At 44.0% G+C, this 26,570-nt stretch overlaps 1 protein-coding gene across 1 annotated transcript in view; it reads left to right on the forward strand.

The window, feature by feature from the left end:
• NALF1 (NALCN channel auxiliary factor 1) overlaps positions 1-26,570 on the forward strand; it is a 330,804-nt gene that overhangs the window by 297,689 nt on the left and 6,545 nt on the right. The window contains exon 2 of the mRNA XM_082218810.1: positions 17,331-17,502. Within this exon, the coding sequence (XP_082074936.1) occupies positions 17,331-17,502 (172 nt within the window). The remainder of the gene's footprint in view (positions 1-17,330; positions 17,503-26,570) is intronic.

Raw genomic sequence — 26,570 nt, forward strand, 5'->3', positions numbered from 1 at the left:
AATGTTGTGCCTGCACACAGCATATGTGAAAGCCAAAGATAGGCAATAGCATGTTGGTATATTACTACTACTACTACTACTACTACTGCCTTTTCATTAAAATGGTCCAAGTGGTTGTTCAAAACCTACCCAGCAAGAACAACTATAGACCCTTGAAGAAAGGCCAGATTTAACAACACACACACAAAACTACCATTTCAAATAGCTATAAAACAATTTGAGACAGTAAAAATCAATTACTGCCCAAGGCTTAGGCAAAGAAATGTATCGTGTTTATCAAATATTATATGCTTATCTGCCATATCATAGCTTGGCTTGATAAGAGTCATTGCACGAAGACAACTGCTTTATCAAGCAATAACTTCATGTATTGTTTGAATAATATAATATGTAGTGTTGCCTTCAGCCTTGAAAACAAATTGTCAAGATTTGGCTCATAAGCCCCTTCCATAATGGAGACCTGGATGATTTGTGAAATTTTTCATCCTATTCATATGCAGACGATATTTCACATTTAAATCATATAATCTTTGAAGGCAGCATACCAGCTGAATCCTGCACTTTATAGTAAGATGCAGTCCACTGATACAATAACAGGTGTGTGATGCCAGCATCAATCTTCCATAGAATTTGATACAGATATAACATGCAGGCAGTTAACTTTTACCATTAGGACTTGTTCAGTGTAGATACTTTTTTAGTCTTTTGATGAATCCTGACTAGTTACCGTGCTATTCCAGTAAAGGGCATCTGAATAACTAAATCATATGGAACGAGGGAAAGTTCCTAGGGTATGTCTGTGTCAGTGGTATTGACGTGGAAACATCCTGTGGCTTTGGCTAGCCAGGAAGTGACATGTGATATGGCATTCTCAGTAGCAGCCCCTATTAGGGAGCTTCCTCCTGATTTCTGCTCAGTTGTTCATCACTCTGGCTGTTCTTAGCCACACCATAGAAACTTGTTTATTCTGCCTGTAATTTGCAGTTCCATAAAGAATTCCATTGTCCAAAGCAACAGAATGCACCTTTCTAAAAAAATATTATTTGGATTAAGAATCTGCTTCCTGACTAAACCTAATGCTTCAAGTTCATGCTTTCCATTTGATGTTCTTGGTCTGTATGCAGAAAGTGAATTCGTGTTTGATAGAGTCAGAATTCATTTAATATAAGAAAGAGAAGTTAATACTAGTTGTCTCTGGAGGGTCCTTGGAAAATGAATTCTTAGTAGAAGAGTCTCACATGCTCTTGATAAAAATAAAAGGTGCTTCAAATTGGGGGAAAGAGAGTTGTGAAAGGCTGTTTTTACTGCATCTATATTTTACCAGTTTTTAACTGACATTATTATCATCAATATTTCACTGCCTGACATTTAAAACATGGTTTAATCTTCAGTTTTCTTCAGAACCACCTTGCTCATATTTATTTTGGATATTTCCACTATCTTTGACTGTCAGAATCAATTCAGACATTAATCAAAGGTGTGTTTGGATGTTACTTTGTCTCCTGTCTGCATACAACACCCATCCTATGGCGGCTGTACAGTATTGGCTTCTGGGCTCAAATTGAAGTAGTTTTAGCTTAATTCAGCTTAGGATCATGCAATTTTTCCAGACTTTTTGGTTCCATATAGGTTTAGTTTGGAAAGTGATACAAACTTCAATGGCCTTGGTCTTGGATTCCTCTCACAACTTTGTGAGCACAAGAGACAGGGCCTTTTCTGTGGTCAACACATCTCTACAATGCTCTTCCAGAAATCCGGCAGGCTCCCTCTTTGTGTCTGTTCCACCAATTATTGAATACATTATTCTTACTTTGATTGGCTTTTAATGTGCAACACTCAGGGCTATAGTACAGTACCCACCTGCCCAGAGTTGGGGCCCATTTAGCTTAATGGTACTTAACTTCTGAATAAACATGTACAGGATTGTACTGTTAGCTTTATTGCTTTAATGGTTTAACCTTGCTGCTATAAGGTCGTGTATGTGTATATAAGAGAGAGTGAGTGAGTTGTGTTGTATGTTCTTTTTTTATTATTTTTAGAAATCATAGAATCAGAATTGTAGAGTAGGAAGGGACCTTGAAGATCATCTTCAATGCAGGGATTGAAACTGCAACCTTGGCATTATCAGCACCACGCTCTAACCAACTGAGCTTGTTAGTTGTATTTGCATGTATTTATTTCCTGCCATGGAATTGCACCTGTAGAAAGATAGGAAATTGTGCCCACTGCCCACCACCCTCTTCCTAGATGGGTATTGAATGCTGTGTGGAAGAAATTCTGGCTTAGAAGTTCTACTTACAAATTAGGACGTGGCATTTTCACAGAATGACATAAACATGAAGGATATGTTGCGATGTACAAAATAGACAACTAGACTTCTCCCCCTCTCCCACCATTCTGTCCCATGCTTTACAACTACAACAGCTTCTACTTTCCTGATACAGAACATTGGGGCTAGGAGAACAAAATATTATTGAAGGAAACTGGTTATCTGGACATTTCGGTCTGGGTTCAGGCCTGGTTTGGGGACAAAATTGACCTTGGTTGCCCTGATGGATCATCTCTTCAGGGGGAGAGAGAGACAGAGGAAGTTCAGTCTTGTTAATCATGCTGGATCCTCAGTGGTTTTTTATTCTGTTGAACACAGCATACCCTTGGATTCTGTCTGTGGGTTGAGGGTCAGAGGCACTGGATTATAGTAGTTCAATTGCTACCTGTGTCCTGGGCAACCCCAGGACATCCCTGATAAGTTAATTCTTTATTTGACAAAAGAACGCACTTACAGCATCTCCTGCTGTGCTACACGCGCGCACACACACACACACACACACACACACACATTTCCAGCCTTAAGGCAGCTGTCCCCAGGTCTGTGTCCTGCAGAGCAGTTGCAGCAACAGTAGGACTCCCCCCGCCTTCTTTATGTACTCTAGCTAGACAGAAGAAATCATTGCTGTTCCCTCTTCAAGCCACTCCTGGTTCTAGGAGTCAGTGCAGTGGGGATAAGAGGGATTTGACTGGCTTGTCCCTCACCTGGACAGTCTCTTCTTCTGCTCCCAACACATCCTGCACACCTTCATCTGCCTCCCCCTGCTCTGAGCCTTCCTTATCCCCCTGCCCTGTCTCATGGGTGACACCAACCTCTATAAACTTCTGGTTCACTCTTCTGGGCTAATTTTCTGGCCCCCCTGCCTCTGCCACACACTTGTCAGAGCCCTGCCAGCCCCTGTCAACCTGCAGAGATGGTTCCTTCAAGTGGCGTTGAGTGACTGTGCCTCAGCCCCTTGGCAGTTAACCCTAAGGTGCTGCATAGCAGTATATGTTTAATGTACCATATTTTTCGCTCTATAAGACGCACCAGACCGCAAGACACACCTAGTTTTTGGAGGAGGAAATCAAGAAAAAATAATACCGTATTTTTCGCCCCATAGGACGCACTTTTCCCCCTCCAAAAATGAAGGGGAAATCTGGGTGCGTCCTATGGGGCGAATGCAGGCTTTTGCTGAAGCCTGGAGAGCGAGAGGGGTCCGTGCGCACGGACCCCTCTCACTCTCCAGGCTTCAGGAAGCTATCCGCAAGCCTTGCAAGCCCGGTGGGAGTACCCGCGGGCTCACAAGGCTTGCGGGCAGCAGCCTGCAGCCCCCGCAAGTGTCCGCAAGCCTTGCGCGCCTGGCAGGAGGTCCCACCGGGTGCGCGGGGCTTGGGGCGGCAGCCTGTCGCCCGAAGCACGGGGAGCCCTCTGGAGGGCTCCCCCTGCTTCGGGCGAGTGTCTGCAAGCCTCCCGCGCCCGGCAGGAGGTCCCACCGGGTGCGCGAGGCTTGGGGCGGCAGCCTGTCGCCCCAAGCACGGGGAGCCCTCCGGAGGGCTTCCCCTGCTTCGGGCAGGTGAGCGCAAGGCTTGGGGCGGCAGCCAGGGCTGGGGGGGGAAATAATTTTTTTAAATTCATTTCCCCCCCCAAAAATGAGGTGCGTCCTATGGGCCGGTGCGCCTTATAGGACGAAAAATATGGTAATTCTGAATCTCAGAACCCAGAACAGCAAGAGGGATCACTGCACAGTGAAAGCAGCAATCCCTCTTGCTGTTCTGGCTTCTGGGATAGCTGTGCAGCCTGCATTCGCTCCATAAGACGCACACAAATTTTCCCTTACTTTTTAGGAAGGAAAAAGTGAGTCTTATAGACCAAAAAATACGCTATGTGCCGCTGCTGGGAGCAGTCATTAGATTTGGAGTGAAGTGTTACTAATATAAAAAATGACCCTCGGGCTCTATTACAGAGAAATAAATTCATAAGAAGCCAGGCATCTCTTGAATCAGTTACTGGACACAAAAGTAGGCTGGAGGAGGGCTAATAAACTGAGACTGAATATTGACAAGATAGAGAAGCAGTGGATGAGTGGTTCCTGGATCCAAGAATTGGGCCTGGTATGTCTGCCTGTTCTGGATGCCCTTGGAGCAGGTACACAATCTGAGAGTATTGTTTGATCTCTCTCTCATAGAAGTCAATTGACCTCTGCGGCATGCAGTGCTCACGACCAATTTTTTACATCACTGTTAGATTACTGTAATGAGTTCTATGGGCTTAGTTGGGACTCTACAGCTAGCGTAGACTGATGCGGCAAAATACTGAGTGGTATATCTGGCCCAACACATTTATGCTGGTGCTTAAGGATCTGCACTGGTTGCTTGTTCGCTACCAAGCCACGTTTAAGGTTTCATTCTTGAGATATGAAGGCCTAAAGCGCTTGGGACTTGCATACCCAGCAGACCACTTTTCCTGCTATGGGATAAGCTATCATAATAAAGGCTAATAAACGTTAGATGTGATGCCTAGTTGTGGCATCTTGCTTTAGTCAATCACAGATCTGTTTACTTATTTTGTTTGCTAACCATCACATTAAGATGCACAATGAAGTGTCATATTGTACCCTAAGGGCAGATTTCACTATCTATGTATTCAGTAAACAGGCTGCAAGATAAGTGTTGTGTTGTGAACAAGTGGTAATACTTGTGACAGGCAGATACTAATATCTTTGTGTGCTTGGTGACTTTCCACAACAAAAAACCAATCTTCATGGTAATCAACAGTGATGGCAATTTCACTGGCACTCTGTTTAGAAACGCTGGTGCAAAAGCATTCTTCTATTAAATTTTAGCAAAAGCTATATACTGATGAGGTAACGCTAAGTTAGGGCAATACAGTTGTGATTTACTAGTCTACTTTCTCTACCCTACTTTTAACTGATAAAATACAATCTGCTGATTTGTTTTGTTATAGTAGCTTATAAATTAACTGGTGGAAATATTTATAATCTATAAGAAATAATTTATATGCTGTAAAACTAAACAATTCTCCTGTAATATTAAGCATTCGTGTACCTAACAAATAATAGCCTATCATAAAACTCAGGAAGCTCTCAATGGAAGCCCTGCAGACAATATGCATTCCTTGTAATAGCTTGATTTAATTTGGCAGATAGGATTTAATGCAATAAATTCTTCAGATTTTACCACAACTGAGTTTAATCTTACTTGGGGGGGGGGAAATGACAGTGGAAAAGCACAGATGCAATCTGTATTTGTCCCTTTTTTGTCTTTTCTAAATTCAAGTTACTGTAGCTGTTCTGATAGATGACACTTTGGTATTTTTCTCATGTATCTTTTTAGATACATACAAACCAGAATGAAGGCTATAGAACAGCTCAGAAAAGGAAAGGCACAGACCTTTTCATTCACAATATTTGATTTTTTTAAAAATAAACTTTACATGGGAAGGAAAGTAGATTCAAAAAGAAAACCTTAGAACCAAATCTCAGAATCAGGTATGACCCAATTGAAATAAATATAACTAAACCATCAAATGGTATCAAAGTGCCACTGATATCCAAAAGACTTCAGATGCACATAATGTTGTATGAAATGTGTTTATAAGCACAGTGTCAGAGAACACATAGTAACAAGAGGTACATGGTGTGCAAATGTCAAGTGTACAGGGAATAAAGTATCATATCCAGCTAGTTTGTCAGGTATACGTTCTGCCATACAGAAGTGGTGTGTGTGTGTGTGTAGGAGAAAGCTATTGTAGTCATATCTTGCTTGTGGGCTTCCCATAGCCATCTGATTAGCCACTGTGGAGGCTAGAAAGGGCTTTAATCTGATCCATCAAGGTTCTTCTTCTGCTTAGTAAAGGTAAAGGGACCCCTGACAATTAGGTCCAGTTGTGGCCGAGTCTGGGGTTGCGGCGCTCATCTCGCTTTATTGCCCGAGGGAGCCGGCATACAGCTTCCGGGTCATATGGAAGTCATATGAACCAAGGGCTTGCTGATCGGAAGGTCGGCGGTTCAAATCCTCGCGACAGGGTGAGCTCTTGTTGCTTGGTCGAAGCTCCTGCCAACCTAGCAGTTTGAAAGCACATCAAAGTGCAAGTAGATAAATAGATGCTGCTCCGGTGAGAAGGTAAACGGCGTTTCTGTGCGCTGCTCTGGTTTCACCAGAAGCGGCTTAGTCATGCTGGCCACATGACCCGAAAAAACTGTCCTCAGACAAACATCAGCTGCCTCAGCCAGTAAAGTGAGATGAGTGCCACAACCCCAGAGTTGTTCACGACTGGACTTAACTGTCAGGGGTCCTTTACTTTTACCTTTTAAATAATGCAAATTTATATACAGATGCAAATTTAGGAAGGACCATAGTTAAAATAGCAAGGCAATACATCTCACCATAGTTGTGAAGACCATGACCAGGTTTGTCTGTGTGCCTGTTCAGTCTCTGTCCAGCTCCTAACTGTTGAAGCGGCCCTGCTGTCCCTTCTTGGTTATCTTTGAAACTGGAGTTGGACCAGGCAGCCCTTCAAAGAGAGGACTCATTCAAGCAGAATGCTCTCCTCCGACAGAACTTCAGAAAAAGGACTGTCCTATGCAAAGTAGGAGTTACAGCCAACCTATGTAGATCCCACTTGCTAGATCATTTGTCACTTGCTACCTGATTACTAATGATTCACGGAATGTCACAGCTTTAATCACATGTGTGTTCCCCCATTCCCCCCCAAAATGTGCAGTGGTTACCTAGTCTCATATCTCAGTATGCAGCTTATATATCTTGCTCTTGTTTAAGAACCCAATTTTATTTTTTTATATAATAAAAAAAAGACCTGTCATGTTTCTCTGCTCTGGAATCCATAGAAAATTGATTTTTCCACCACTTCCACAGCTTTCCTTGGTTTTCGCGCAGCATAAGCCAAGACCTATGTTTTATTGAATCGAACCCTTAGACAGTACATCATATTTTGGAGAGGCAAGAATTCCGCACTTGAGACCTACACTCAGTGTAAATTCTCCAGAGGACTCTTTCTACCCCAGCAGTTTGACATACTGTCCCTTTTACTGCTTTGCCGTGTTTAACAGTTAGAAGTAGAGAGGAAGGGCATGTAAAAAGGGCAGGAGAAAGTGAAAAGGAGACTGAACAAGAGGGAGAAAGGGTCTGAGTCTTTGTATTTGGAATGTGGGTAAATGATCCTTTGTACATTCAGGTAGTTTGATGCACAGTCAACATTCTAGGTTGCCATGTTTGCATACTTCAAAGGGCAGTTAGAAAGAATAACACAACAACACACTGTGAAAACAACATAATCAAGAAACATGTATTAATAGTAACCTAAGGGTTATGGTTCCTCACATTCTCTGGGATGCTTGCAACAATGTACATTACATACATCCTGATTATACTTGCATTGTTTATGTAGTTTCCAGTTCCAGCTGGCCTTATTTAATCAGAGATGACATTATTGCAATGTAGATCTACAGCTGAACAGGAGAAATGAAGAGTGACATAATAAGGACTATTTCCTTGGTTTCTCATAAAGAGGCTTTCAGTTGAGTCTTAGCGATAACACAAGGATTACTCAGTGTTGCTGGCTACCTTCTTTCAGGAGAGAAAATGATGTCTCCCGGAACAATGTATTCAGAAAACAGTACTTCGTTTCGACGCAGAATTTGCAACTTATGAACCATTTGTGACAGATTGATATTGATTTTGCAGGCTTTGTATCCCCTCACCCTACCAGGGTAAAATATAGGCCTCCCTGCCATTGAGTGGTTTCCCTCTCTCCTCTAACGCCTACAAAACATTTTGAAAGATGAACAGTGACTTAGCTTTTATTTCTTCCCAAAGCAACTTTGTGAAACAACATCATATTAGCTCGAAACAGTCTTTTTAAAAAAAGCATGTTTATTTCTTTATTGAAAGTTAAAAAGCACATAATTATATGTGCACTAAATATGGTGAGATGTGAATAAAAGAGAGAGAGGAAAAAAGAGAACAGCAGCCGTATAGAAGGGAAAGTAAAGGGGGGGAGAGAGAACCCAAAACTGTATACTTTACAAAGTTGTTATTATACTTCACCAGATCTTAACCTATTACATTCATACCTTGGAAGTTGAATGGAATCTGTTCTGGAAGTCTTTTCAACTTACAAAATGTTCGGAAACCAAAGCGTGGCTTCTGATTGGCTGCAGGAAGCTCCTGCAGCCAATCGGAAGCCGCAGAAGCCCCGTTGGACATTTGGCTTCCAAAGGAACATTCGGAAACCGGAACACTCACTTCCGAGTTTGCGGTGTTCGAGAGCCAAAACGTTAAAATTGCAAGGTGTTTGGGATCCAAGGTATGACTGTACAGTATTTGTAAGAATGGATTCCAAATATAGGTAAAGGGACCCCTGACCATTAGGTCCAGTCGTAACCAACTCTGGGGTTGCGGCGCTTATCTTGCTTTACTGGCCAAGGGAGCCGGCGTACAGCTTCTGGGTCATGTGGCCAGCATGACTAAGCCGCTTCTGGTGAATCAGAGCAGCGCACGGAAACGCCGTTTACTTTCCCACCGAAGTGGTACCTATTTATCTACTTGCACTTTGATGTGCTTTCGAACTGCTAGGTTGGCAAGAGCAGGGACTGAGCAACGGGAGCTCACCCCGTTGCGGGGATTCGAACCGCCGACCTTCTGATCAGCAAGTCCTAGGCTCTGTGGTTTAACCCACAGCGCCACCCGCGTCCCTATCATACCTAAACTTTAGTAAAAGAACATAAAGTATAATGTGCACAACATAAGGCAGCTAACAACATAATAAAATAGCCAAAAGAGCAGCCAGCCGGGTGGGACCAGATTGCTTACTTGGTTTTTCCAATAAGGAAGGAAGAGCAAGACTATTCTTTGGCTTCCTCCCGGTTACCAGCAGTGGCCACCATGTTGGAAAGCGAAGTAAGTAACACAGGCCCACCTTGCCAGCTGCTACTGCAGCAAGGCCAGTTAACATCAAAATAAGCAACACAAGTTTCTGTTTATGAATAGAAAGTGAATATGCACACAACCTGTGTTGCAACTGCAAGCTGTTGCAGCCAATATTAACCAAAGCACCCAATAGCTGTCTACCCTGCCCTTCTTGTGAATAGCTTAGCTTTTGCTATTTGGGACTGCTGGAAAGGAAAGAGTTGAAAATAGATACCATAAAAACATTATAGTAAACCAAATAAAGATGGTGTTAATTGGGCTTAGAAGCAATGTGTGCCCATTACTGCGCACACACGAACTCATATTATATATTGGGGGGTGGAGGCATAGAAAATAAACGCTGAAGTAATGAAGGAGTAGCATAAATGTTGGATATTCAATTACACTTTATAATAAGCTTGGAGGCTTCAATATTGTTTCATTACCATACACAGCCAGTGTTGTTTATTTGTTTGATTAATATGCTGCTCCATCTTGGTAAATAATTTATCGTTGGTAAATAATAGCATACTCCAGGACTATTTCTTTAGTCATACTTAGAACCTGGTGTTGGAAAAGTGATTTAAAAGGTTCCAGAATATTGAACATCTTCAGGTACTTGTAGGCACTTTCAGAGGCCCAGGGAGGTCCAAGCCACTTCCAGCTTTTCAAGCTCCTAGCCATACTAAAAATGCCAAATGAAAAAACAGGAAACTAAAATAAAGGCATGCATATATCCTTTGCCAAATGCAGTAATTATCGAGGAAAAATCTAGCTTTCGTACAGTGTAAAAATTGGAATTTTGGCTGTGTACACACTATACCTTTAAGGCACGTTCAAAGCATGTTCTTTCCCTCAGTTAAGGGTTGCTGGGAACTGTAGTTCTGTGAGGGGTAAACTACAGTGCAGTCAATAACCAAAGGCTGCTTGAGATATTATGGCCAGCAAATATGCAGAGTTTCCTTCTCATGGGGCAATTATGCACATTCTCCATGCCTGAGGAACATGCACAGTTGCTGGTTGATATGCATATTAACTGCTCAACTTATGTCCCCCTTAACATTTACACGAGTATTGTGTGCTGTGCAGCTTGCATTTCCCCATGGCAACTGCTTCTTAAAACAGTCTTTAAAAGCTGGAGAATTATGAATTCCTACATTTAGGACTTTCTTGGGACTCTCAAAAACTACAGTATGGTTCTGCTGTCATTCAGATAACTCATACCTGTACTGTATATGTCTACTCTGAAGTAAACCCCACTGAGCTCAATGGGAAATACTCCCAGGTAAGTGTCTGTAAAGGGACTTGGGTGGCGCTGTGGTCTAAACCACAGAGCCTAGGGCTTGCCGATCAGAAGGTTGGCGGTTCGAATCCCCGCGACGGGGTGAGCTCCCATTGCTCGGTCCCTGCTCCTGCCAACCTAGCAGTTCAAAAGCACGACAAAGTGCAAGTAGATAAATAGGTACCACTCCGGCAGGAAGGTAAAACGGCGTTTCCGTGCACTGCTCTGGTTTGCCAGAAGCGGCTTAGTCATGCTGGCCACATGACCCGGAAGCTGTACGCCAGCTCCTTCGGCCAATAAAGCAAGATGAGCGCCACAACCCCAGTCACCTGCAACTGGACCTAATGGTCAGGGGTCCCTTTACTGTAGGGCTGCAGCCTCATCAATCTCATTAGATTCCCATAGGGTCTCCCATCTGCTATCAGCCATACCACCTCCTATAGAGCATTAAATGGGGTTGGCCTAGGATGCAGTCTTTCTTATGGCTGAATCAAATGTTTCTGATGATGCTGGTTCAGTCCTCGTCTTCCTCCTCCTCCTCCTCCTCCTCCTCCTCATCATCATCATGCTGCTTCAGTCCTCATGTGTCACACTTCAGGATTCACGTAAAGAGCCATTAGTTTAAAAGCCATCACGTATTTAGATTGTTGTCACATCAGCTGTAATTGTATGGGTTTTGGTTTTCTTTCTAATGTGGAAGGTGTTCTAATTTTTTTATTTTTTTTGGTAACAGCCTGAATGTTAATGATTTCTCTTTTCGGTTCATTTCTGTTTTGATAATGGTGTGTGCTTATTGGATATTTTGATTCATTTTATAATAATATGTAATGAAACATCAAATTAGAAAAAGAAAGCTTCCTCATATGAAAAGTGTGCCGTTTCTTAAGATATAAAAGATAGCTGTAGATTTAGGAAACTTCTGTCTCCTGTGTTAAGGGGTGTGGGAGAGGACAGGATTATTGATTTGAAATGGGAGCTCTGAAAGCTCATAACTTTGGGAATATACTTTGGATTTTCCCTAGGCCAGTGAAAGGCATGTAACCTGAAATATCTGTGATTTTTCACATACTCAGAACTAGCAAAGTTCTTTTAAAAACTGTACCTGTAGGTGGATGTAAAAATAATTGCAAACAGTGGGAGCTCTGCACCTTGAACAAAATATTTGCAACAGGTATAACTTAGCCATTTTCCATTAGATATTTCTGAAATTCGAACAGAATCATACTTCTCCCTGGGCCAATTCAACATGCCAATTTTTATACCGATAGGACAAATTGTCTTTATTTTATAATGAATCATTTTCCAGTCTTCCTCTCCTCTCAGCTATAAAGGGGAGGAAAACATTGAAAATGCCAGCTGCAGTGTAATATCTTGGGATCACCCAAGAAAGATGCTTAGCAAGAGGTTCCGGGCCAACAAAAGGGTTTAACTTACAGTATTTGTTTGTTTCCCAGTAACAGGGTTTTCTGGGTGCCTTGTCTAGGTAAAGGTAAAGGGACCCCTGACCATTAGGTCCAGTCCTGGCCGACTCTGGGGTTGCGGCACTCATCTCGCTTTATTGGCCGAGGGAGCCGGCATACAGCTTCCGGGTCACGTGGCCAGCATGACTAAGCCGCTTCTGGCAAACCAGAGCAGCGCACGGAAACACTGTTTACCTTCCCGCTGGAGCAGTACCTATTTATCTACTTGCACTTTGCCATGCTTTCAAACTGCTAGGTTGGCAGGAGCAGGGACTTAGCAACGGGAGCTCACCCCGTTGCGGGGATTCGAACCGCCAACCTTCTTATCGGCAAGTCCTAGGCTCTGTGGTTTAGCCCACAGCGCCACCCGCATCTCTTGGGTGCCTTGCTTGATCACTATTAAATAGTGATCAGGTTGGTTTTTTTTAAAGCAGCATTAAAATTGTCAGTGGCAGCAAGTAAAAAACTAGAAAGATGCACAACAATGCTAAATGAACACAGCAGATCTGGAATCCAGTGTATTAAGAGCACATGGATCTAAGGTGCTTGAAAACATACTGAAAATAGTATTGACAAAAAGACACTGGGTACAGTAAGCTTCTCTGGGAAGGGAATTCTCAAATGGTTTGCCACCAATGAAAAGGCACTCCAGATCTCAAGATCTGGATAGTTTCGCCTCCCACACTCCAATGCACAATAAATTTATGGAATACATTGCCCCAAGATGAGGTCATGGCTGCTAGCCTACGGCCATGTGGATTATGTGTTTGTCTTATGGGATGTATAAAATTATGCGTGGGCATAGAGAAGTTTTTATTCCTGTCTTGTAATATTAGAACTTGGAGACATCCAAATGAGCTGAATGTTGGAATATTCAGGACAGACAAAAGAAACTACGTCATCAGAAAGGGCATAGTTAAATGATGAAATCTGGTCCCAAGTAGTAGTGTTGACCACCAATTTGGACGGCACTAATAGAGGATTAGACAAATCTATGGGATATAAGGCTGTCAACCCTATTAGCCATGACGGCTATGTGATACCTCCATGTCAGAGGCAGTATGTCTCTGATTGCTGGTTGTTGGGAATCACAACCTGTTGTGCTTTTGGGTTTTCCATAGGCATCTGGTTGGCCACTGTGAGATGAAGAACCTGGACTGGTTGGGTCACTGGCCTTTATGAGCAGACTGTTGCATTCTTACGAGCACCATGTAAAGTTTAGAACACTCTTGCCTATTCTGATTGGCAGATATTCTGGGTTTTGGCAAATATTCTGGGACCACTGGCATGCAACCGATGTGCTTCGCCATTCAGCCAAGGCACCTCTCCCAAAACATCTGTAAAGCTTAGATAGCATGGGAAAAGGATGGTAGCTCTATCAGCCCTGATAGATTAACAGACGCCTCCAGGTATATGGGACAATATGCCTCTGACTAGCAGATGATGGGTTTAGAGGGAGAGTCGTCGTTTTTGTGCCCTGCTTCTTTGCTTTCCAGATAACTGGTCAGTGTGGTAAATGGATGGTCTAACCCAGAATAGTGTTCCTGTTGTTCTTAGGCTGATGCCATCACCAGTGTGTGGTGCATTGAGAAAATCCACTTAGCTGCCTGAAAATATGCCACCTCTGCTCACAATGTATCGAAGCGAGGAGGAGAATACTCTTCACTAAGATGTCTCAGTAGCAGAAGCATAACAGGTCCTCTACTGCTAGTTGGAAGGTAGCAATTGACTTGTAGAGTGGGTGGTGCCACTTTTCCTGTTATCAGCAATGCCTAGCTGCTCTTAGGTAACCCCTTGAGAATCAGCAAACCCCTTTCATTTGCTACTGTGGGGTCGGATTTTTACAACAATAATTTATTCAATATTTGTATTTTTCCCAACAGGAGATGCATAAGAGATAAGATCAGCCAAGGCACTGAAAGCACAAGGGTTATTAGTTTCATAGCTAGCTGTTTCGAAAGCCAGTACAATTTTTAAAAAGCTCTTATCCAAACAAAACAAAAGTTTCACCTTGATTTTTTTTAGCCTGTAAATAACATGTTTAAGCTAACAACAACATGGAAGCTCTCCTTAAGCAATTGATATTGCATTTGTAATGGGAATATCTTTCCCTGCAAGGTACAATGAAAAAAATCCAACTGCAAGTGGTAATCATAAACCACAGATTAGCAATAGATGTTTTTTTCTTTTCTTAGCTGGTCACCTAGCAACTTTGCCACTACCTGCTGCCATTGCAAATAAGCTGAAGATAACAGCTTTGTGGGTAATTACAGAAATTAAACTTTTACTGACACAAATTAAAACCAGAACAGATAAAATGAAATGGGTTTAAATTGAACCAAGTTCTCTAGGAAATTATCCCTTTTCAAGCTCCCAGCTGTTGAATTTCCAGTTCCCTCCTCCCTTAAGTTCTCATTGTGCTTTTTGTGAAGGCTAGGTACAGAGAAGAAAAAGGAAAAATAATCAGTTATTCTATACTGCTTTTTACAATTGCCAGTGGAAGAAATGTACTTACTAATCCTCTCAGAAATGCTTAAATGACCATCATCCAACAGCTTAGATAAGAATAATAATATTAAGAAATTGTATGAGGCAGTTATTTTTCTGGGATTCATTTATTTAAATGAGCATTCTGCCCTCTTCTAGGGGCTTTGGGCAGATGAGATGTTTAAAAAAGCAGATAAAAAAAATCTAAAAATAAATACCCCTCCCCAGCAAACAAAATATGCCTTCTATTGGCTTCATCCTCAGGTTATTTTTTTAAGTGTACTGTTTTTATTTTTAAAAATTACGTCCCACTTTTTAAATATACATATAAACTCAAAGCAGCTTATGACATTAAGGTTCATATGTATAAACAAATCAAAGCTACAAATGAAAATCTCAGCCCCATCATAAGAAAGATCTTCTGGGATATTGTTTTAGATTTTGTAAAAGAAGCCCTTGTAATGCCAAATGTGTTTCCTGAGGTAATCTGGGGGTTCTCTAGCTGCAGAAGAAGCTCAGGATGCAGTTCATCTGTGGACTTCTTGGGTTGGTAGATTTCTTTATAGTACACACAGCATTTGCTTGTCTGCCAAGGGAGAGACGTCTTGCATGTAGACTTGCCAACAAGTATGCTGGGGTTCGCGGGAACTTAGTTAGCAGGAGCAGAGCTTTGCAAACTGTGGTGGATGACCGTAGATCACGGGCAGATCCTGGCAACAGAATATGGTGAATAGTGAGTGGAGCAAGATCCCAACTCAGAAAGCCAGAAAGCAAGCGCAGGGATGGAATCTGGCGAGTCAGTGTGATAGTCTGGTGAAATATGACTGGTCATGGATACATTTACAGTTGTGAGCAGCTACTGAGACTGACTGTTGACGTGCCTCTGTTCAAATATGGATGGTGAACTTTAGTGAAAGCACTCATTGGCAGTGCTATTTTTTGGGGGGGGGAGGTGTGTGCCGGAACTCACCATGAACGCCTTCCTTGTTTTCTTATAATGGCCATGGCGTTCACCTGAAAGGTGCCAAAACTTGAGTTCGGGCTAGAAATTGAAACCCCAGTCATAGGATTAAATGAAAGGAGATGTTCTCAAAGGCCTATAAAGGCCAAGCTATTCATGAAAGCATATATGAAGATTAACTGCTGCAGGTAGAAAAGTATTACATCTAAGCATGTTATTTAAAAGTAGATCAATATGCTCTTGAACTACGGTGCCAAAAATATCTGGGGTGGAGGGCTCACGGTTATGAAATCCAAATTAATTGTCCTTCCAGTTGTTTCTACGTATGTCCTTTCATCCCCAGAGTTTAGATGTTCGAGTGATAAAAAAAATGAAAATAGCAAATTTATATAGCATGACACCTAAGTGATCAAAGGAACCCTGTAGCACATTGCTTTTAGCTGCTATACCTGGGTTTTGATCTTTAGTTGCAGGGAACCAGCACCACCTTCTGTGAATATTTGTGATTGACTTTACATGGTGAAACTGCAGCAGGCAAACTGATTGGCGTATCATTTCTGGAAGCTCTTTCTTGTATTTTGTTTCCATTCTTCAAGTATATAACTTTGCCAAACTGATTTGGACTCACTCTGCTAAGGGGACTTTTCAATGGAGGCATAGCCAAAGGTACAGGACCGAAATCCTGTACAGGCAGACAGAAATCACTTTAAAATCTGGGCCTGGCAGATGGCACCAAAGTAGCTAAAGAGGAAGCAGGTTTCTCCTCTTCCTCCAGGTGTTGCTGCTATTTGGAAATGGCTGATGCCTTCTCTTAACTCTCCAGTGCATTCATTTCCCAGATAAGCTCCACCAGCCATACCACAGTTGCAGTGCATTTTGGCATATTAAATCTGAATTAAGTGCACGAGCTTCCTTTTTCTTCTCCCTGATCCCATTCTGGATCTGGGATCTTTGGGCCGAATGAGAGAGGTGCCAGAGGCTATCTCTCCCTGCCTAATACCACAGCTGCTCCCTTCACTTCCCCATGCAAGTGCAATGGAATCCTTCATCTCACTGATGTGCTCAGCTCCTCATCTCTCTACCGTCTTGCATTCTGGGGTCCTGGAATATCTCATTGGCAGTCCCGTGCCTAGTGTATTAATGTGAGGTTAGAACTTTAGATAAGCGGGAGTTGATACAGTGTGCTGAGGAAGTCCTGGCAGAGATTCCAAGTGCTTTCCTTTTTTTAAAATGAGAAGACTGGGTGAGATTGCAATATTAAAGCCTCATCTGGAAGCACCCAGCAGCTTAGATTCAAGGCTAGTCCTACTCAGAATAAACCTACTGAAATTAATGAGCCTAAGTTAAGTCATATTCCTTAACTTCAATGGGACTACTCTGAGTAGGACTGGCACTGAATGCCACGCAGAGAGTAAGGTTTGGGCCCTGTGGGCATTGTAGGGTGCTATCTCCCTGAAGGACCTATGTGGGAGCAGTGGACTTATTTTGGTTGTCTTGTTGAGGCACAATAACAAAGTGAAGCCAATTCTCCAAACAGGTCGTCTTTCCACCTGCGTGGGAAAGGGAAGCAGGTGGTCCGGAAACTTAGTTGTTGTTGCAGCTTGCTTGTCCACATAAAGCTAAAGCCTGTTTTAGTGTTACATGCAAACCAGGCATGTATTTCATGGAATTAATGGGACAATGATTGGATAAAGAAATAGAAAGCATTTCAGAAAATCATTTTCTGGAACTGGAAGGAAAGTAATGCAATTTACCTGAGTGAGAGTCTCTTAGAATTGTGTGCTGTGCAATGTATACATAGTTAATCCTGGCGATGTTGCTTTGGCTCATCTGTATGTCTGATTCTTTTCTTTCTCTCTCCCCCCCCCCACCTCTTCCTTAGACTGTCTACAAAGCCTGGCTCTGTTCCCAGTATTTTGAAGTCACACAGTCTCACTGCAACAACACAATTCCTTGCAAGCAATACTGTTTGGAGGTTCAGACAAGGTGTCCATTTATATTACCAGACAACGATGATGTCATCTATGGAGGATTATCCAGTTTCATCTGTACAGGTAGGACAGATTTCAGCAGTCGTTATTTGGCGTCTCTCTCTGAACACACCACCGCATGATAGGGCAAAGTATAGTCATTCCCAAAGGCTTTCAAAGGTTGTAAAGCAAAGGTGTCCAAAGGAAGCTTGAGAACAACATGCCCGTGGGTGGGTATGGCTGGGGATCACTACACAACATGCCCTTGTCTGTGCTTCTGCTTCCCCATCACTCTGCTATTCCATTGCTATCAGGTGGTACAGAAGTTCCTCCTTTCTACCCAAGAGCCCTTCCCAAAAACCCCAGCCCAGTCCAGAGCCCTATGTCTGAACAGTTACCACTTCCCACCCACCCCCCCCCTCTGTTGACTTACAGTTCTCAGATACAAGTGCATGCCAGGCTAATCTTATTTGTTCTCTTTCTATTGGGTATAATTTATTTTAATGCTCCTGTACATCTCCAGCTCATGTTGCCTGTTCAACAGCCACAGTTGCTCTTTCAGGGCCTGTCTAGAGAGAGCTTCTCTTGCTGCTGGTTGAGCTTTTGGGCTCCTTCTCCCTCCTAATTTTTTTTTTCATGAACTGCATAACCCAATGCCACTTCCTGCCACTGTAGCTTGGCAGTTCCAGTCTTTGTGCCCCTGCTCACATTGGTAAGTGATGGTGATTACTGGGTGATTGTTGGGCTAATATTGGCAATAATGCACTATGACCTCACTGTAGGTACTTATTATTTTATTTTTTTAAACAAAGGACCACATTTCTTTGCATTCTGCACATCAGGCTGGCCATTCATGCAGCCTGTCAGCTGAAAAAATGGCGAAATGGTTTAGCTCCCAACTTCACTGTTGTGAGTAATCAGTAGCTATTCCCCCTTATGGTTATGTTCTGCTTCTGAATACCAGTTGCTAGAAAGAGACAGAGGGGAGAGTGCCCTCGTGGCCCTGCATCATCCTCAGGTTATTATTTATATCCCACCCATCTGGATGGGTTGTCCCAGCCACTCTGAGCAGCTTCCAACACATATAAAAGCAACAAAACATCAAACATTAAAAACTGCTACAGGGCTGCCTTCAGATGCCTTCTAAAAGTTGTGTTGCTCTTTATCTCTTTGACATCTGATGGAAGGGCACCACTGCCAAGAAGGCCCTCTGCCTGGTTCCCTGTAACTTAATTTCTTGCAGTGAGGGAACTGCCAGAAGGCCCTTGGAGCTGGACCTCAGTGCCCAGGCTGAACGATGGGGGTGGAGATGCTCTTTCAGGTATACAGAGCCAAGGCTGTTTAGGGCTTTAAAGGTCAGCACCAACACTCTGAACTATGCTCAGAAATGTACAGTGCTACCTCAGATTACAGATGCTTCAGGTTACAGACTCTGCTAACCCAGAATTAGTACCTCGGGTTAAGAACTTTGCTTCAGGACGAGAACAGAAATCATGCAGCGGCAGACCCCATTAGCTAAAGTGGTACCTCAGGTTAAGAACCGTTTCAGGTTAAGAACGGACCTCCAGAACAAATTAAGTTCTTAACCTGAGGTACCACTGCACTGGGAGCCAGTGTAGATCCTTTAGGCCAGACATAGGCAAACTCCGCCCCCCCCCAGATGTTTGGGACTACAATTCCCATCATCCCTGACCATTGGTCCTGTTAGCTAGGGATCATGGGAATTGTAGTCCCAAACATCTGGAGAGCCAGAGATTGCCTATGCCTGCTTTAGGTCCAGCTTCCATAGATATCTGGCTGGCTAGTGTGAGGTCTAGGTGGGCCACTCATCTGATCCAGCAGGGCTTTTCTTACATTCTTAAGTTTTCTTCCATGCCTCATGCATTGTGGTGGCACTTGAGCTATACTGCACCCCTGTTGTGTGTAGAACGCATACACTGAGCTCAGCATACTTTCTATAACTCACGAAGCTACCACATCAAATTCCTGATGGAAAAAAGGGACTTTGGTCACATCTTCTCCTTAACATAATTAAAGGAGGAGAAATTCTAGGTTTTGCAATACTGCAGGGAGAATAATTAATTATTGAACAGGAACCTTTTATCATGCTTGCTTTTGACACTGCTATTAACTGTAACATATGCATACAATATCATGGCTAATTAATTCTGTTGAACATGCAGGGCAGAATAAGTTAGTCTTCACTTTTAGACATTCACAGCTAATACATATATATACTAGGGAGTCTTATATGCCCATACCAAGCCCAGAGAAATCTGCAAAGTCTGACATAGCAGAAGGACCCGGAGTCAGCACAAATGCCACAGCCAAAATACCTGCCTGGCTCTGGTATGTACAAGGACTACCTATCCCAAAGTGGTAGGAAGAAGACCCTCACAGGGATCTGCTATCCCAGGTGGTTACTGTTATTTACCTTGATGCTCCTTTGCTCTGTCTGCAAAGAAGGCTGAGGTGCCTGAGATATCATCGTGAAAATACAACCATTTACATACTATTGTTAAAAATCTAAAAACTACAAGATCAAAACATCAGCATAGCACAACAAGAACAATAATTATACTGTTAGATTCAATGAAATTTTACCTCCTGAAAGACCAGTGAACAGGCATGTCTTCAACTGATGTGTTTAAAAATTAATGCCAACTGCTTTTCCCCAAGCTGTGTCTTGGCCCAGTATACCTGAAGGAGCGTCTCCACCCCCATCATTCAGCCCAGACACTGAGGTCCAGCTCCAAGGGCCTTCTGGCAGTTCCTTGCTGTGAGAAGTGAGGTTACAGGGAACCAGACTTCGCAGTAATGACACCCTCCCTGTGGAACGCCCTGCCGTCAGATGTCAAGGAAATAAACAAGTATTTGACTTTTAGAAGACATCTGAAGGCAACCTTGTTTAGGGAAGTTTTTAATGTTTGATGCTTTATCGTGTTTTTAATATTCTGTTGGGAGCTGCCCAGAGTGGGTGGGGAAACCCAGCCAGATGGGCAAGGTATAAATAATAAATTATTATTATTCCACAGCTGAGGTGCCACCACAGAAGAAGCCCTGTCTCAAGTCACCATACCACAGACCATGCTGGTCAGGAGGATCAAGAGCAGGGCCTCTCCTGCCAGCCTCAAAGCAAGGGGGCATTAGGTATTAGGGGAGACACTTGGGCCCTAAGCTTTTTGTATGCCAGCACTAACACCCTCAGTAACTCATGGCAGGCTGTATAGTGCTTTTAAAGACCTATGATCCCATCTAGCCTGATAGCTACCAGTTGCAAGGTGCTCTTCAAAAACAGCCTCAGGTAGAGAGCAGATATAAGGCGCCAGGAATACCATTTTGAGGGGAAGGCAGCCAGCAGTCTCCCCACACTTGGTTTTTCAGACCATGTGTGACTGTACATCAGCAGCATTTATAATTCTGACCAAATCACTAGTTATGTGCACCGACTAAATTGTCTCATGAACATTTATGGATGTGCTTTTCTTCCATTTTCAAACATGGACTCTACAGAGAAGTTCCCACTCCATAAGCAGTGAGGTGAGCAGAAATGGCCTTACATAGACAGACAGCATGTACTCCCCACCTTGTAATCTCTCTTTCTCTCGTTCAATTTAATATTTACGTGTTATCAGCAGGAGCAGCAAATCACCATTCAATAATAAAAGAGTTTCTCTGAAAATAGTACCAGAGGGCTCATGCCATAAACACATAAGAATACACAGATTGCAGTTGAACCCTCGTATTTTTCAGTCGCCGCGTCCTCCACAGGGGGCAATGTTTTGCAGTTCTTATGCATGAAAGAGTCTGAAGTGGCAGCCTGCAGTTCTGGTTGGCTGGTCTTCAGCTGCTTTCTCCTCTTCTTGCCTGCAGGTCTGAGACAGGAAGGAAAAAATGTAGGGCTTATTTAACAGGCCTCTGATCACTCTGGCTCCTGGGAGAGAAGAAATCTCTCCGTTTTTGAAGTAAAGAGGAGGCTGTTTTTGGAACTGCATCTTTCCCCCCCTTCTCTGCTTAACAGGGCAACTCTGTTTAAGTGTCATGAGTTAGCCTGCTCTCCCTTCAAGTACCGTATTTTTCGCCCTATAGGATGCACCGGCCCATAGGACGCACCTAGATTTTTTTTGGGGGGGGATAATAAAGGGGAAAAAAATTATCCCCCCCCCAGGCACGGGGCTGGGGCGGGGGAAGCTCGGGCTTCCCCCTCCCCCAGCCCCCAGAACGGGACCCAGAGCCATGCCGAAGCTGCGTGCAACTTTGGCATCGCTCTGGGAGCTTGCGGGGCTGGAGAAGGGGGAAGCCCTCCACCAGCCTTCTAACCAAGTCGGGGGACAGCGGGAAAGGCACGCTGCACCTCCTGCTGTCCCCCGAGTTTGCAGGGCTGGCGACGGAGAGGAGCAGGCTTCTCCCCCCCCCGCCAGCCTTCTAACCAAGTCGGGGGACAGCGGGAAAGGCGCGCTGTGCCTCCCCACTGTCCCCCAAGCTTTTGGGGCTGGCGGTGGGGCTCTCCTGAAGCCTGGAGAGCGAGAGGGGTCGGTGCGCACCGACCCCTCTCACTCTCCAGGCTTCACTGAAAGCCTGCATTCGCCCCATAGGACGCACACACATTTCCCCTTCATTTTTGGAGGGGGAAAAGTGCGCCGTATAGGGTGAAAAATACGGTATTTTGTTAGTGCCTTGAACTGTGTGGGGGATACGCATGTAGAGTGACCACGTAGACATCACTTTTTTATTTTAAAAAATGTATGAGCTTTCCCTTCAAATTCCTTAATGGCCCCCATTCAGGAGTTGAATGGACTGTACTAAATTTGCATGTATTGACCCTTATCGAAGGTATGGAGAACTCCTGGGGTATGCCTGAATGTCTTTCAGGAGACAAGGCTGGGATCAGGCTTGTACCAAGGTCAAGCAGCGTTCATTATGAAGAATCTCATGTCAACCTGAGGTCCAGCTCTGGGCCTTCTGGCGGTTCCCTCGCTGCGAGAAGCCAAGTTACAGGGAACCAGGCAGAGGGCCTTCTCGGTAGTGGCACCTGCCCTGTGGAACGCCCTCCCACCAGATGTCAAAGAGATAAACAACTACCAGACTTTTAGAAGACATCTGAAGGCAGCCCTGTTTAGGGAAGCTTTAATATTTAATAGACTATTGTATTTTAATATTCTGTTGAAAGCCACCCAGAATGGCTGGAGAAACCCAGCCAGATGAGCGGGGTATAAATAAATTATTATTACCGTATTTTTCACCCTATAGGATGCACTTTTCCCCCTCCAAAAATGAAGGGGAAATCTGGGTGCGTCCTATGGGGCGAATGCAGGCTTTTGCTGAAGCTTGGAGAGCGAGAGGGATCGGTGCGCACCGACCCCTCTCGCCCTCCAGGCTTCAGGAAGACATCCGCAGCCTAGGCAGCCCTGTGGGAGGTCCCGCAGGGATGTCTAGGCTGCGGATAGCAGCCTGCCGCCCGGCGGGAGGGGCGCCCTGAAGCAGAGCGCACCTCGTGCCGGGCAGACATCTGCAGCGTGTTGGAGCCCTGCAGGAGTTCCCCGCAGGGCTCCCCACGCTGCGGATAGTAGCCTGCCACCCGGCGGGCGGAGCGCCCTGAAGCAGAGCGCCCCTCGCGCCAGGCAGACATCCGCAGCGTGGGGAGCCTTGCAGGAGTTCCCTGAAGCAGAGCGCCCCTCGCACCGGGCAGACATCGGCCAGCCCCACAAGCTCGGGGGACAGCAGGGAGGCGCAGCGCCGCCATCCCGCTGTGCCTCGACCTGGTTCGGTTTCCCCGACCTGCTTTTGGGGGGGGAAATAAAGGGGAAAAAATCCCTTTATTTCACCCCCCAAAAAAACTAGGTGCGTCTTATGGGACGGAGCGTCCTATGGGACGAAAAATACGGTATTATTAACCTTCTTACTTATGCCATAAACCATAGAAGACGTTTAGATTGACACACCTATTCACAGAAATGTCTACAGGACTCCCATGAAGGATATATAAATTATGCTAGAATACAAATGCCAACAATTTCAGGCCTGGTGCGTTATAATTCTTATCCAAAGAGCAATGAGAGGCTTGTAAAATAGGCCTAAAAGTAGCAAGAGGTACTCTGAAGTTGCAACAATTTGGACATTGAAATCCCTGCAAAGAAGTATAAATGCTGTTGGGAAATTATGGCCGATCTGCCCCAGTAGGGATGCTAAATCTGACCAAATCTTGGTGGTCAGTGACCATAGGGGGATGGTAGTTGTTTATACACTAAAACATGGTTCCTAATTCAGTTTTTATTTGTGCTGGCAAAACATAATTATTTTGAATTCCAAAATCTGCTATCAAAAAATCTTCTACTGAATCAAATAATATAAAGGTAGCTCCCACTTCTTAGGCCCTTTATGATTTGCTAACAGCTGCCTGGCTAAAATAGTTATAACCCTGTAAAGCAGAGAAGTATTCTGTGCATGAGACAAAGTATCTTGCAATATATTATATCATATTGCTGGAGCAAACAAATAAAATTATTATGCACCCAACACGCCAGATTCCAGGAAAGTATGTTAAGACGTTTTTGATTTCAAGAAAATAGACTGCTAACAGACTAGGAATTTTGGGCCTCTAACCTAGGCATATTTCGTCCAATACCTACGTTCAGGCCAATATAATGAATATTCCTTTCTTGTCTATTCTAAGATAGGTGACAAAGGCAGGAGTTATAGCTCAAGAACTTCTTGCTCCTTCCTCTCAAGTTGCCTTTTCCAGACTGCAGTTCCATTTTCTAATAATTACATGGAACCGCTATCTAACTTGCAGTGGGGGTGGGGCTGTTATTTGGACAACATTTTAATTCGATTAACAGCTCTCCAATCAGCAATCATGAATTAGAGACCAAAATTTATCCCGTAAAGGTTAGTTCAATACTGCCTCTCTAATCACAATTAGACAGATATTTGCAATGTAAACCATTTCCTACATTCAGGGAAGCCCCTACTAAGAAGGCTTGAATTCCTGCTTGCAGTTCAGATTCTGTTTTCATTATTCTGGTGGGTTTCTTCACTGGCCACTTTTGAAGGACCACCGGTAGAACATCTGGGAACCTTTCTAAAAGAATTTGGTCCATCTCCTGAGTTCATATTGGTGTAAAAACAGGTCTCTGGGTTTTATTCAAATCCTGATAGGGACTTAAACAATTACCGTATTTTGCACCCCATAGGACGCTCCGGCCCATAGGACGCACCTAGTTATTTTTTGGGGGGAAATAAAGAAAAAAAATATATTCCCCCCCCCCCAGGTGCGGGGCTGGAAGAACCAGGTCGGGGAACAGCGGGAAGGCGCACTCTGCCTCCCTGCTGTCCCCCGAGCTTGTGGGGCTGGCTATGGGGAGAAGTGCGCTGATCCCGGGACTGCAGGCAGCTCTGCGCGGCCATCCGGAGCGGGCCGGGACTTCGCGCCCCGCTCCCGGTGGCTGCGCAGAGCTGCGCTGATCCCGGGGCTGCGGGCAGCTCTGCGCGGCCATCAGGAGTGGGGCGGGACTTCGCGCCCGGCTCCTGGTGGACGCGCAGAGCTGCGCTGATCCCGGGGCTGCAGGCAGCTCTGCGTGGCCATCGGGAGCGGGGCGGGACATCGCGACCGGCTCCTGGTGGCTGTGCAGAGCTGCGCTGAGCCGGGGACTGCAGGCAGCTCTGCGCAACCCTCGGAACCGGTCTCCTGAGGGTTGCGCAGAGCTTCCTGAAGCCTGGAGGGCGAGAGGGGTCGGTGCGCACCGGCCCCTCTCGCTCTCCAGGCTTCAGCGAAAGCTTGCATTCGCCCCATAGGACGCACACACATTTCCCCTTCATTTTAGGAGGGGAAAAAGTGCGTCCTACAGGGCGAAAAATACGGTAAATGACATCTATCAGATTCAGTAGCTAGAGAGCTCAGACCTATCCCTGTCTTGATATACCTTCAAACCTTTGCCAACTTCAACTTGGGTCCTATCTGTGGGGCTACAGTCAGGATTCCTCTCTCCACTAACACAACCTTTGTACCAATTATGGCATTCAAACCAGACACTTCATTTCCCAAAGCATCAATTCTGCTAAAGATTCCCTCTGCTGACTGTTTTGCCAAGAGACATTGGTCCACATAAAAGTTCCCACAGTGAGGGAATTTCAGTCTCTGTTGTGGCCAAGTACAATATACCAAAAATGTTACTATGTATTGTTGATGTTTTGGTATATGGAGGAAGCTGAAGTTGCCTGGGAGCGTATGCGCCATCTCCCTAAAAGTGCAGCTCATTTGACCAGTTAGCTAAGCTTTCAAGAGGAATATGTAGCAAAATCTCTTACTTGGGTAAAAAGCCTCATGTCTTACACACTTGCCATGTAAGGAACCAGGGCTGTCTACATAAGATAAATTAATTACAACCTGCCTCAAGTGCTTTGCAGTTACCTCTGCCTCGCTTGCTCCCTTTGGTATTTACACTTTAATACAACATATCTTCATAAACAATTCTCTGAGTATTTATTGTTATTTTAATTTTATGTAACTGTTGCATGTCATATGCTCTAATATAAAACAAAGATATGTCTCAGTGCAATCATGCTAAACAGGTTAAAGATGAAAATGAATAAAAACAACAACAATAATGGCACATATTTATCAAACATTTTGATAATTGTGGTCCATGTAAGGCTTTTAATGTATTTTTATTAAATATTTCTTGGCTTTTAACATTAAACTCAGCTCCTGGAATTTGAGCCAATAGATTGCAGAGTGCCAGTCTCAAAGTTTTTTTACAGCCAGTGAGCAAGACACTGCACAAATGCTGTAGCAAAGTGCTATTGATATTTAATTGTTGTGTTTCAAATTCTGTGAACTATGCATGGCTTACCACTGCTATATTTTTTGTAATGTTTGATAGGTAACTGGGGACACCTAGTGGAGACGAATAAACATTTCAACCCATATTCAGTAGATACTGTGAAATATTCAGAGGGTACAAGCTACACTAACAACTTAACTGGTTTAAGAGTCATTTTTCTCTCCAGGAACGTTTGAAAACTATAAGGGCTCTTTGGGGGGATGGTAGAGGGACTACAATTCTTAGCATTCTTTGGGAGTAAAGCCATGAAGTGCTGCTGCTATAAAAGCAATAGGACAGCTTTATGATCAATTGGGAACTATTTATTGA

This window comes from Podarcis vaucheri (assembly GCF_965113315.1).
Source record: "Podarcis vaucheri genome assembly, chromosome: 4".
NCBI classification, from domain to species: Eukaryota; Metazoa; Chordata; class Lepidosauria; order Squamata; family Lacertidae; genus Podarcis; species Podarcis vaucheri.